The sequence below is a fragment of the Pyxicephalus adspersus genome, chromosome 1 (genome assembly GCF_032062135.1).
Source record: "Pyxicephalus adspersus chromosome 1, UCB_Pads_2.0, whole genome shotgun sequence".
In the NCBI taxonomy this organism is placed as follows: domain Eukaryota; kingdom Metazoa; phylum Chordata; class Amphibia; order Anura; family Pyxicephalidae; genus Pyxicephalus; species Pyxicephalus adspersus.
The window spans coordinates 103815623-103829521 of record NC_092858.1 but is presented as its reverse complement, the minus strand read 5'-3'; the positions used below and the strand labels follow the sequence as shown (position 1 = coordinate 103829521).

Below are 13899 nucleotides of genomic sequence, written 5' to 3'. Positions count from 1 at the left end.
TTTACAGTCACTACTTGGGGCTGCATAAGATCTTAAACATGTGAAAAAGAAATTTCCCATACTATATGCAACATCTGCACAATTTGTATTTTTTTTTTTTACTGTGGCATAAGAATATTTTACTTGTGACACACATGCATTTAGATAATCAAAAAAAATGAATTCATTGGTTATATCTTGACATTACCAGTGATAATCTTTTTACTACTTATGTAATACTTTGATTTTAGTTAACATTCTGCATTGGAAAGTCTGATTGCCCGATACACAAAGCATTTTACTTTGTGCTGGAAGAACTTTCAGAAAAAACACAAAAAAGTTTAAATTGTTTATATTCATGTGAAAATGTATGCGGTGCCTGTAATACAATACGTCTGCATGAATTTCATAGACTGTGAAACAACTTTTTCCAAGAGTTGCCTAATCCATATTAAACAAACCTAAAACTTGGATGAGAATATAATGCATTAATAAGTACATAAATAATTGTTAGTCAATAATGAAAAATGTAAAAATTACTCAATGCATTGAATTCTTTCATTATGTGGAATTCGTCCATGAGCACCACAGAGAAGGATATCATATTCAAATCTCCTAACTCTGTCGCAAGTACTTTTAAACTGACTCATTAATCACAGTAATTAGACTCTGACCCTGCATTAAGCCCTCTACAGATGTCAGATAATATTAATCTGTTTTCTGTTGGAAATAATCTTTTCTAATTGTTTGCAATGACAGATGAATGAACAAGCATTGAACACACAGAGCTGTTTGGTTCTATAGGGAGAGGAGAGGAGAAAACCAGCACCTATATGTGCTCTACTTTATAAGAAAGCACAGAAACTGTTTATCGCAGACCTCTGTACACACACAGTATCTGAAGAAGTGTTTATGTAGCTTTAGTCTCCTGTGTGGAACAATGGTCAAATCATCAATCCCACAACAACGAGCAGATATGCTTTTGTGACTACTAGTACTGATAATTATTAAAAAATGCCTATCGGAGATTGTATAGCAGAGTGTATCCTTACAATTTTTTGGTTTTAATTTTTTGGTTTTAGAAAAGGGAGTGTGATGTATATGTAAGATTTCCCCCTGCCCCCCCCCCTTTCCTTAATTTGTACTGGTGACTCAGAAAAAATAGATATAAAAAAAATGTACTGTCTCCATAACAAGGAATGAAGGGGATATTTACATTGAGGATACCTGTTCAAGGGACAAATGTATAAAAGTGGAATCCACTTTACTTTAGAGAATTCCCTCTAACTTTCAAATAAAATCAAATAAAAAAGTGGACTAACATTTTTCTAATTAAACACAGACGGTAAATTATAAACTGGCAGGGTTTTCTTACCCTTCCATACCCTACTCCAAAAAAAATAAAATAAAAAATATATATTTGTAGATTATACATACATTTTATTTGACCTGTAATAAGTGCTATAAGAAAATGGTGCAAGGCATTGACAATACTGATCTCTTGTGCCCATGATAATCTGTCCCATAATCATTATATTCTATCATACAATCATGCCAAAAAACAAGCCAAAGGCGCTTCAATCAGTGGAGGATTAATGTAATGCCTTTGGGTGATCTGAGAATAATGGAAAACACAACAAAAATGGCCGTAGAGGTCACTGCATTTCCCATACCAATTTTTCTCAATTAAAAGCAAATGGATAGAGAAAGGGTCTTCCCATTAAAGAAAAAATTCAGATTGTAGAGGACCTTGCTAATTCTTGTGCTGAGGGCAGTTACAAAATGGAATTACCTAAAGGAAAATAATATAATAGATCAAACAGAAAGAATGTTGATTTTTTAATATAAGACGGTCTTGGTCTCTTAAAAAGCCATTTAACCTTCATCACTTAAACAGTTTGCCCTGAGGCCAACAGAAAAAAATGTGTTCATTATTTCCAGAGCAGCTCTTGTTACAGGGTGGAACAAAAGTAGCACTTCAATGGTTTATTTAGGTTCTTGATTGTCTTCAAAGATGCAAGCTGTTTTTATAAAATAGTGGTCACAAAAAGACATCCACTCATTCATTACATCATCTATTGAACAAAACAAACAAACAAACCAAAAAAAAGCACTGTGATGCAGTCTTTGAAAACCTGCTTCAATTTACGAAAGCCATCAACAAACAAAGCAAACATACAGTATGAATAGTATAGCCTCAATATATCAGAGTATCCTCATGGCAAATACCATGTGCTGAAAAAACAAGAAATGCATAATATTGTTACAGTGTCATCGAGTGAATGAGGCTGCATACAGACCTTAATTATTTGTGTGAGTGTTTGTGCAGAAGACTCAGCAACCATTGCTAGCAGCAGACATCTGTGAAGTTCCCTTATACTTGAGGCAATAGTGACTGAAAATGGAGTAAAGGCTTGCTTATATTCACTCGCATCATCAGCAACGGAAAGAAACTGTTTGGATCCATCCAATATGGCAGAAAGAACTTGGAGTGCACAAGCACGGGTCTGAAGGGGAAAATAGAAAATAAATTGGGGAAAAAACATTTGTTTACTAAAAAAAAAAAAAAAATTAAATGCAAGGCGAATAATTATATAAAATTTAGCTAAAATACATTTAAGATGTATAAACTGGAAGCACCAGAGAAAATAAAATTGGATGGGCCACCTTAAATTTGCATAAAGTAGGAGAACTTGAATTAAACATATTAAACAGGTAACATGCTAATCAATAGGATTTAAAGTGTGTATATATTTGGTCATTCAAGATGTAGCCATTTTGTTTATTGATTTTTTTTTAATAAGCCAAGAATACCTTTGGAGAATAGTCTTTAAGTATAACTGTCATAAGGGACACAGATTGGGGACTTCCAATGCCAGGCATATCTGGGACAAAGGCTGACCAATAGCCATAAAGAACTTTCTTTTCGATGGACTTTATTGTAGACAGAAAGCAGGAAATTGCCCCTTGTCGAACTTTAGCTTGGAAAGACCTTTAACAAAATAAAACATCTGTTATGTAACTAAATTATACATTTCTAATTGTGAATTGGAATGTACATATAAATCACACAAGTTGTATTAGTTTATCATATGTTGGAATTAATACAAAGCTATAAACTAAATATTTCACATTTGGTGCCATAATTCTTTCCTCTATGTACATATTCACTCATCAAGCCCCAAAGATGCTGCATGGTTATCAGTTGACTTTTTTGTTTTTTTAATGTAATCCAACGTTAATTCTCCTGTTTGCAGATTCATTTATACACAGTCTACTCTCTTCAGGATGGATAACACACTTAATATTACATAATTACTTTTTTTGGCATTTTTTTACTATTAAGATTTTTTTTAAATTTTGATTGCTTCTATTTTATAGAAGAACCACATTACAAAAACATCTTTATTTCATTGCTAAATAACCTCCCCATGTTTATTAAGAAAGCCAATTTATAGTTCTAGCATCTTAATTTACCTTGTCAATCTATAAATACATATTTACTGTACAGCAATATCCAAGAAAAATATACATAGGACAAGCTAGATGAATGCTTCCCTAATTGAGACTAACTTTCTAAGGCCTCTGAACAGTTGAAAACATGGGACTATTCAACATTGATTTGCACACTTCAAAAATTAGATATTGGCATATTTAGAATTTTTAGTAACCCTTTTGAATGGTTAGTAACAAGCTCCTATGCACATGGATGCTTGTAAATAATTTAAGACACAGGAAAGAGTCCTAGGTATTTGGCAGTTGTGAGGAGAGTGTTGACAGGAATTTAGGTTCAAGCTAAAAAGTCTTAAGCTTAGGCTACACTGGTAAACAAACTTCTTAAAAAGACTGCCTGTGAATTCCACATTTCTTTTAGCATGTGATGAGATTTTGCCCCCTTTCAGACATGTAGTCCAAGTTCATGTGGTTAGTCTCTTTCGGACACCCTCCCTATTTGCACTGGAGAGCAGTTTCTGGAGTTACCTGCAGCGTTTGACAAACACTTTGTGATGCAGTTAAGTGTGGTTGTAATGTAATTCTACCTCCAAAGGAGAAATAGCAGCATGTTGCTTCTAGGAACCGCAACACAAATGTAACCGCTTACAAACACTTGCACAAAGTGGTCCCCAAACTCTCCCATACAGTTTAATTGAAGTGCTATTGAGCATATAGTAAAATGTTGTGCAAAGGTCCTTAACCACCAATGCAGCACCTAAATGTATTGACTTGTTAGTGAATTAAAGATCATGACTTGCTGTAACAACTTTACGGTTCCCATGAATCACAATAAAACTTATCACAGTCAGTATTTCACCTATGATGGAAAGGGGTTCTGTTTTTTTTAACAGTAAGTCACAGGGATAAAGATCTTTCTGACAAGGTGAAACAGTTACTGCTTCAAACTGCACAACTATAGAACTAAAGGAATAAAGAAAGTCTGAAAGGCAGATGAAATGAGTATTTGTAAAGGTTTAAACAATAAATAAGTCCTGACCAAAGATGTTTTACATTTATCCATCTGGAAGCACACAGCTGAGGATGTCACACAATTAAAAAACAAAGGATTAGGAGCACTAATGGAATTATTCTCCTCACTGCTTACTATGATTCCCATTAGTCACTATTCATCAGGTCAAAGAGATTATTAAAATAGCTAGAACAGCTTTACAGCCAAACAAAAAGACCCAACCTAAGTTAGAAAAAATATAGCAAAAAGAAATATATTAAACCCTCAGATGAAAAACATAAAACCTGTGTTTGTTCACAGGTTGGTGTTATGAACAAAACAGTTGATATAGCTAGTCACAGAATTCCTACTAGTATTCAGAGTAATTCTTTAGTTAGTCAAAACAGATCTCTAATCCGGACACATTTCGCAGGGGTATTGCAGGGACCATAAAGGTCCTAGAAAATGGATATATTACAAAGTCATATTCAAATGAACAAACAGAGGTATATAATCAGAATACATAGCATGCACTTATGGGGCTTACATAAATATTTGTTTATAGTGAGTATATACATAAAGTTTATGTTTTGAGGAGAAAGTATTGTCTTAGTTCATGTTTGAGCGGGGTGTGATGAAATTGCAGGTGTTTAGGGAAAAGCATATAAAGAAGGGTGATAAGTAGACTGAGTGGGGTTATAGTAGAGAATTTGATTATTGGTAAATTTAGATGCTAACTTATGGTAATTAAAATAAATACAATCTTAGATATTGTGACAGACTAGACTAGGAATAGACTATTCAAAATATGTAATGCAAAAAACAACAACAAAACAACAGGTACGTGCAGACAATTTCACTAGCCAAATGCTGGGCTGTTTCAACAGACACAGCTTTGCTGAACCTTGCCCATTCCTGTCTGCCTCCTGTAAATTTCTAATGACCAGTAATGTGGAATAAAGTGGTAAGCTAACAGGCATGTGGAGGCAGCTGCAATATGCCTGTCTTCAAAGCAAAGACTGGAAACTATTCCCTAGTCTATAGAGCTAGCATAACTTCAGTATTTTTTCAGGTACCCTAGGAGCCCCAAGAACCAAAACACCCTTTTATGCAAATTTGACGTGACATTTACAACTTGCAGTTGGTATGGTCATATGACGAAAATTTAGTCCTCACTTTTAACTAAAATTGTGTTTGTCTGTGTCCACATTAGAGTGACTTATAATCGGTTGGCCACCTTCAACACATATGAGGCCATATGGTTGAAAGCCATGGCAGAGGCTAGAGTTGGACTTTTGAAGATAACTATTAAAAAAAAATTAATTTATAAATGTATCTACTATCTATTTTTAAAAAAATGCAACGTGAGTGGTGGATGCAAAATCTTGCATTAGGACTGCCTAATAGCCGCAGATGAGTGAAGGGGAAAAAGAAGATATGCTGGGGAAGATGTTGGATAGAGAAACAACTGACATCTTGGGTTGGGCATTGATGGAAGAAGGTACTAGTAGGTTAGTGAGCCACAATGTGCAAGCATACCTTAAACAGCCAGTCAATTAATAAGCAAACTTGAAAAAACAGACCTTATTTTTCCCTGTAAACCACCTTCAGCATCTGAAAATTCAGAGTCACTACTATATAGTTTCTTAAATCTTGAGGACGGGGAGTGTGGTGGATCCTTTCCAGAAATTTTCATTGCTGACTTCTGAGTAGTTAAGTAAAGATTGTAGTTTGCATCTGCGGAACACAGTTTCAATCTGTCAACAGAAGCAGTGAGTCCATCCCCTGAATCACTTTCTATTGTATCCTTGTTTTCATTTTCCTGCTGGCCTTTCTTTTGTTTAGCCCTGGATTTCTTCTTTTTGCTCTGTATAAAATAAATAAAAAATATTTTACATACACACACACATATATATATATATATATATATATATATATATATATATATATATATATATACACACACACACACACACACATACATACAAACATATATATATATACACACATATATACACACACACACACACACACACACACACATAAGTCCAACTTTCTGGATGTTGTAATTATGTGGTGCCATTCCCCACAGATTCTCCCAGGTGCCTGACCCCTTGGGACCCCATCAGACTGATAGACAAGAGCATGCATCCTAGTACTTTGGCATCAGCAGGGGACCCTCCACATAACGCATCAACAAATTATTGAAGTCCATACGGTCTCAATGAGAGGCACAAACGATGTGGGCAGGCAAAGATGGTTTTATTGGTCCTTATTTACTGAATCTGAGGATTAACTGCAGGCCCTCACTTCAGATCTGTAAACACAATGTGAGTCACATGCACACTTAAAGCAGTAAAGGGGAAAACCTATCAACTGCCCCCCCACCCCCCCTTGATAACCACCACCTGCTTGACACTGACTCAAATCCCTATTCACCTAGCGTGATGCTGACCCCTAATAAAACTACAATCAGGGAGAGTGCCTGGATCATCTACAACTGTTTCTAAATTTATTTCTGCTATCATGCCCTAGATGCTGCCATCAGTGACATGTTTTAAGACCACGCTTGTTCTTAAATAAGTAAATTTTGACGTGTTATTTTTCTATATTGCTTGTATGTTTTCTTATTATTTCTATATAGTCTTAATAAAAACACAACATTGTTAATAGGCTACGCTCAATTCATTAAAAAAAGACATCCTAATTTGTAGATTGCTAAAAAGAGGTTAGCACAAGGAACGGGTGAGTACCTTTCACTTGCGCACTAAAGTCACTTAAAATGTTGTAATAGAATGAATATATATATATATTTATTGTAGGCCTATCTTAAGTCTGGGGCTTCTTGCATTGGCTTGTTTTGCCCTAATTTTAATCTATTAGTGACTTGCCAAGTAGTAACATTACAATGAACCCCAGAGTAAGCCTGTGCCGTTATCTTTCTTAAACACATGATCAGAGAAGTGGCCAGTCATTGGACTTTTTCCACCCCAATTTTCATTTAAACAGCACTGCTGTATTAACCTCCCTAGTCTAAAAGCAGTACATTGTTTTTCATGAAAATTTATTTTACAGTATATTATAATAGTATAATAAAGTTTGAAACACAAAATCATGTCAAAATGAATAAATAAATAATAAATTAAAATATATACATATATTTTTAAAAAAATGTTTTGTTTTTAATTTTTTTAAATTAAAAAAAAAAAATATTATACTCATACTATTTTATTATACTGTAACATTAATGTTCATGAAATACAGTCTACTGCTTTTACACATATAAATCCAATGTATTGTATTCAATACAGTGATTTTGTATGGAATGCAACACAAATGGATTTTGAATTTCCCGCCCCGTCCCACCCCACCGGCCACGTACACATGCACCAACGTCACTGGGAAATCCCCCGGTGAGTCGTTGTGTGCAGAAGACGCCGGAGGAAGAAAAAGACAGGGATCACGGCGATGAACGGCGGGGGACGCCGGCGGATCAGGTAAGGCTGTATTTAACCTTCTCATAGGTTTACCTGCCCCGAGTATGACTCGGGGTTACCGCTTTCAGCAACTTTTTTCACTCCGAGTCACACTCTGGGTTACAGCTAGGAAGGTTAAATGGCCTGCTGTGAAAAGGTTGACTACTTAAAACAATACACTCCCTGTGTGCATTACAGCTGCTTTACAAGTGGGATTATTACACTATATACTTGAAAAAATATTCAGTGGTTACTTACCCAAGTTGGTCGAGATGGGGTTGCCACGCTTTGCTCAGGTTTTGTAGGTGAAATTCCATCATACTGTGGTAAGGGTGTAGGATAAATAATTGAAGGCAATTCTATATTGAATCCAGGGAGTCCGTGCAGCATATATTTCTAAAATAAGATATGATTTATAGAAAAAAATATCAACTACCTATAATAATAATTAAAATTAATTAAATTATGTGGACATCAGAACCCATCTCCAGTAAAACCTCAAGGCCACTTTTCCACCCACTTACAAGTTTAAAAGAAAAACCTTTAGAGGCACTTTTTTATTCACTTGTTTTCTCCACCCCGGTCCCTCGTTCATGCAACTTCAATAATAACTGGGGATTCAGTACTGTAGTTCCTACCTGTGCAGATGTTATCATCCTGCCCTGATTTCAAAAGCCTCAGATGTTCTTGTCAGTGAACAGAAAAAGGAGGTTTCCATGTTATCCAGGCAATGATGTGAACTCTTCTGCCTGGGTGACATGGACACTTTCTATTGACTGTTCAGTAGTGAAAACCCCACAGGCTCAAAAAAAAAAAAAAAAACTTTTATAAGTAACATAATGGTAAGATAGGAAATTTCCAGACTTCTTACGCTCTATACCACTATGCACATCCTACAGTGTGCAAAAATCAAACGTGGCATGCTGGAAACAAGCAGCAGTATCTGTATCTAGCTATAGAAAAATAATTAAAATAGTTAAAACACTCTCCCATTAAGTACAGTAAAAATTTCACAAAGGTACATTTGTCAAAAATATATTACCTTAAGCACAGCAAGTAGTGATCCAAGTTGATCTGTTTCCTTCAATGACATTTTGCTACCATTTAATATAGATTGTATGCCTTTCAAAGCATTCTGCAGTAACTAAAAGAAAAGTTTGCAGATTGAAAATTCATTTAGGCTACTAAAAAATTATTATTTTTTTTTTTTAAAAGGTATTAAATTACTTTCACAAATCATTTCACATCATTTCAACTTTATTCTATTCTTGTTTAGCCACATTTGTGGAGTATTTTATTTATTTTTATTTCTTTTTTTGCCTAACTGAAAGTCTCTTCTACCTAGAAAAAAAATCTTTCCTCTTTATGCAGTCGGTTATCAATTTTACCTGGGAGAATCAGCACAGAGATTACTTTTAGTGCAAGATCCACTTTAAACAATATCTCCTAAAAATTTACTTAATATCTCCTAAAATAACTTACGTGAGGAAGAATAGGATTTGCAACCTTATACAGCTTTAATGATAAGCCCCCAATTGCTTTTTCTTAACTATGAGGCTCTGTAAAAGTGTTTGGATGGGTTCCCTTTAAGTATCTTAACATCTTTCTTTAGCAATTTGCCCTTTTGACAGTAAACAAAATCCAAATAGTTCTGTAACTTACAGTGCAATTTGCTATTTCATCCACTATATTAGTTCTTGGGACCTGGAGGACTGCAAGAAAGATTTTAAAACAAGTCATTCTGTATGGCTCCTCCAGGTAAGACTGTCCAGGAACACTGAAACAAAATAAAAGTCAAGTTCAATTATGGATATCTAGGACTAAATAAAAGTATGTAGGAAACCAAATCAAGAAACCATTGGATTAGCTCTTCAGTCTGACTTGACAGTGCCTACGCAAAACACAAAAATTCTCTCTCCACACTGCATACAAGTGGGATGGGCAACTTTACAGCACTTTAACATAAAGTGGAGTGAGTGACCTTTATTAAGAAGTACATATTTTCTTTTCTACAATTTTCGAATTTGAATCTAATGGTAGGGGACCTAAAATAAGGTCAGCATATGCTGATGGGAACGAGAAATGTTATGTGACCCTATTCGCTTTTCCTGCATTAGATGCTTATTAGCTTTGGAGATTTACAGAAAAAAACAAGCTTCAATATAGTGTCTGTAGGATTTGTGTGTTCACAGTAAACACAAACATGAGTAATTGCTCAGGTTTGCAAAGACAGTAAAATCCTGTTTGGGTTGTATTGCCTGGACTGAGAAAGCTAAAATGAGAGTACTATCAATGTCTCATTTGCTTTGTAATGCATTACAGCAAAATGGGTGTAACAGCTTCCCCCTGTATGGCAATAATATTATATTCCTCTGTCCCTTTAATAGGACAGCATCTTAGTGTTATAACAGTTATTGAAAAAATATAGGAAACATTAAACCAAACATGGAAGAACATTAGGCAACAGTACTTACCATAGGCATAGATTGGCCATGCAGTGAATTGAAGCTCTCAGTAACTCAGGATCCGTCTTGCTGGCATCACTAAATTGTACAAGGATTCCATTTGGTCCCAACAAATATGGAAGGTACTGTTTAAAGGCAACAAAACAAGTTGGCAATCAACATGCACAGTTTCTGTTTGAAGATATTCAACAATTATATATGCACATGTAAATATGCTATGAATGTAGCTCATTATCTTTCAAGGGTGAACAAACAAATAATTTTCATTTTAAATGACTTCTGAAGTACACTTTAAATAGGTCAGTATATAGGTCAGGTTTTCATATATCCAGGTCATAGTAAAGCCAGTAGCAGTCAGACATTTACTTGTGAATAACATTTTTCCACTTACCAAAGATTGAAGAAACCACTTGGATCAGTAGGTAAGTAGTGAAATGTCTCCAACATTACAAAACATGTTCAGCTAAATTTAACTACCTAATATGTAATAAATGTTTATTTGTGACATTTTTATAATGAAAAACAATACAAAAGCACTGCTTTTTTTTAACCCTGTAAACATTAGGTCTTACTCTACACGGACTGTTTTTCCCAGTATTTATCCTGAGCATTTAATTGCTTATGGTAAAAACTCATGTTTTCTTGATGGGCTATAAAGAAAACACATCCGGCAGCATTTGGTTCAAAGGGCTATAAACAGCCCAAAACATATTCCAAACACCTCCATTAGTATAAATGGGTGTTTGTATGCATTTTTGAGCATTTAGGGGCATTTAGGAGGTGTTTTCATCTTTTCTAACCGTTTTTTGCTACATACCTCTGTATAAACATCTTTATAATCACTTAAATACATATACAAACACTGTATGGGTATTTATTAATGATTAAAGATTTCTAGACTTAACCTGAAATATTACAATTTAAAAACAACTCCAAAAAAACATAACTGTTGGGATTTATTAAACTGGTGATGTCTGAATAATGCTACCATTTGAAAAATAAAATACTACTGTTTAATAACAACTGCAGATTTATAACTTTAGGAAATGAATAATATTTGTTATATTTATTGGCTATTGGGACCAATAATAATTTCAAACACATGGGAGAAAATGGAGATTTTTCCAATGATTTAGTCATGCAACAGAATGCATTTCAGGGCTTTTTGCCTGCTTTTATTTCTCCAAACTCCAAAGTAACACAGTGTTCTTTGCACGCAGGGGTTGTTTAGCAGAACAATGTACACAGGCGGTTTTCGCTTCCTGGTTGTTTTGTTGCACAGCTCTTTCTATTACCTTTTCAAAGCACAAATAAATGCTTATGTGTGGTAGTTTTAACAAGCATTAAATCCAGCTTTGTAATGCACAAAACTCAAAGTAAGAAAACCCCTTTTACTGTACCTGATTAAGCCTAATTCTCCTGTATAATCTCACACGCTCCCCATCTCAGACACTGCAGCCTACAGCAGGAAGGTTTCAGCAGTTTTCTCATTAGAGATGGCGTTGGGAAGAACTAGGCTTGGCCAGGCACTGGTTCGACCATTCCTACTTCCCTCTCACAGACACTAAAATCTCATAACCCAGACACACATAGCTTTAACGTGTCTAGGGGAGATTGAATGCTAACCAGGCCAAGGACCAGCACAGACTTGTTGAAGAATCCTCAGCAACACAGTGTAAAAGATTTCCCATCTACTTTACACGGAAGAGTAAATGACTGAAATAATGTACCTTAGTTTATAGTCTTTGAATTAGGATAGGTTGTGTATTTAATTACAGAAAAGCTTCAGCAGGGTAAAAAAAAAAACCTACTGCTTGCGTCACACCACAATTTGTAAGACTGTAAATTGGTTCCTATGGGCACTTGAGAGTGGCTCTACATACTGACGACCACATGACAACCACCCATTAAAAATCACCAGTCAACTTGTTCATTTTAAAGCGTGAATGATGGTAATGACCACCTGTGTGAGGCCTAGCTGAAAGCAACATCTGTAAAAATAATAACGGAAAAAGAAAAAAAAAAAAAAAAAAAAAAAGAATATGGGGAGCGTTCCAGACTGGATGGATATCAGAGTTTTACATTTGCTGACTCAAGCAAGATTTACAGAAACAACTCATAATAAGACAGCAGAAAAATCCCATGCCAGTTAAAGAACTGAAACAATTGAAATTTTGCTTAGGTACTCCTTTAATATCAAAAGGCCGACAAGTGGCTTGTTGGAAAGGGTCCTTCTTTCTTACTAATAAATGATCCCAAGTGCCTTGTAAACTGAATTTGACAATAAACAACAACAAACCAGCAGGAAGTACCGTGCTTACCTTCTGGCACTTATGTCCATTGCTGTAAACTAAAGCTGCCAATGCATGCAGGATTTCCACATGAGTCCAGGAGCTACACTGTTTCAAAGCAGAAACCGAAAATCCAAGGAGAAAATCCAAATTCTGCTCATCAACAATTACCTGTCACCAAAGGCAAAAAATCATCAAAGGTTACTTAGGATCAAAAGCATAAAAAGATCTGTAATTATGCTTCTGAAAAAGAGGCAGAGTGTTAAATTATGCATGCTAGTTGGAGAAGCAGATTGCCATCATCTTACCATCTTTTATTTATTAGGCACATTCTGCATAAAACAGTTTACAAAAAAATTAATATGCTGCTCCCAATTTACACAGTAAGACAGCAGTTCTATGAGATAGCGATGCGAAACCTCATAGAAAAAAAACAAAAGAGCAGATCTCATATCAGGATCAGCCTAAAATGACAACAGCTGTACAATCTGGCACAAATAAAACTGAATTGTCAGGTACAGAACAGCAAACTGGGCATGAAATCCACCACATGAGAGGGAAGTTTCTTTTTACATTCCTTCATTAAAAAATCTGTACCCAGAATAATGCTTTATAGCATATCTAAATAATAAAAATGTAACATTTTCATAAATGTAGATGCATCCATTATCCTTTTTAGGCCTTTTTTCACACATTACTTTCACCTTCTAGTAATATACCTCTTGCTCTAGGGCAGGGGTCGGCAAAGTTTTATGGCCACTAGGCCATTTATGGGGTGGGCAGGAGCACACTAGGCCAGACCCACCCTAACAGCTCCACCCACCACCTGGTAACGCCCCCTGAAGTGAAATCCCTCATCCTTCGTATGCATTGCGGAGGGGAGGGATTTACCTTCAGGAAGCCTTCCTTATTTACTGCGGCGGCAGAAGTATCAACGCCGGCCGCTGTAAATAGGGGAGCAACTGCAAGAGGGTGGCAGCGGAGCTCCGGCGGCTCTGGTAGTTCCAAACGCCCCCTGGCTGATCCGCTGGCAACCAGCAGCTCCTGAGCCGCGGGTTGCAGGCCGACATTAGGCCGGTCAGCCAGGGGGTGTTAGGCCAGAACGAACTACCGGCTAGGCCGTATCTGGCCTAAAGACCGGAGTTTGCCGACCCCCTTCTCTAGGGTGGCCATGCTCACTCACTGCACCATGTCCATGGGAAAGCAGTGTTGTCACCCCAGAAATAGAATACAGAACCCCTTCA

At 35.9% G+C, this 13899-nt stretch overlaps 1 protein-coding gene across 1 annotated transcript in view; it reads right to left on the bottom strand.

Moving 5' to 3' along the window:
• HEATR6 (HEAT repeat containing 6) overlaps positions 1–13899 on the bottom strand; it is a gene marked incomplete in the record, with an annotated part of 30373 nt that overhangs the window by 10013 nt on the left and 6461 nt on the right. Inside the window, 8 exon segments of the mRNA XM_072422218.1 lie at positions 2280–2486; positions 2794–2971; positions 6007–6290; positions 8158–8295; positions 8942–9043; positions 9562–9676; positions 10374–10489; positions 12686–12826. Coding sequence (XP_072278319.1) covers positions 2280–2486; positions 2794–2971; positions 6007–6290; positions 8158–8295; positions 8942–9043; positions 9562–9676; positions 10374–10489; positions 12686–12826 — 1281 coding nt within the window.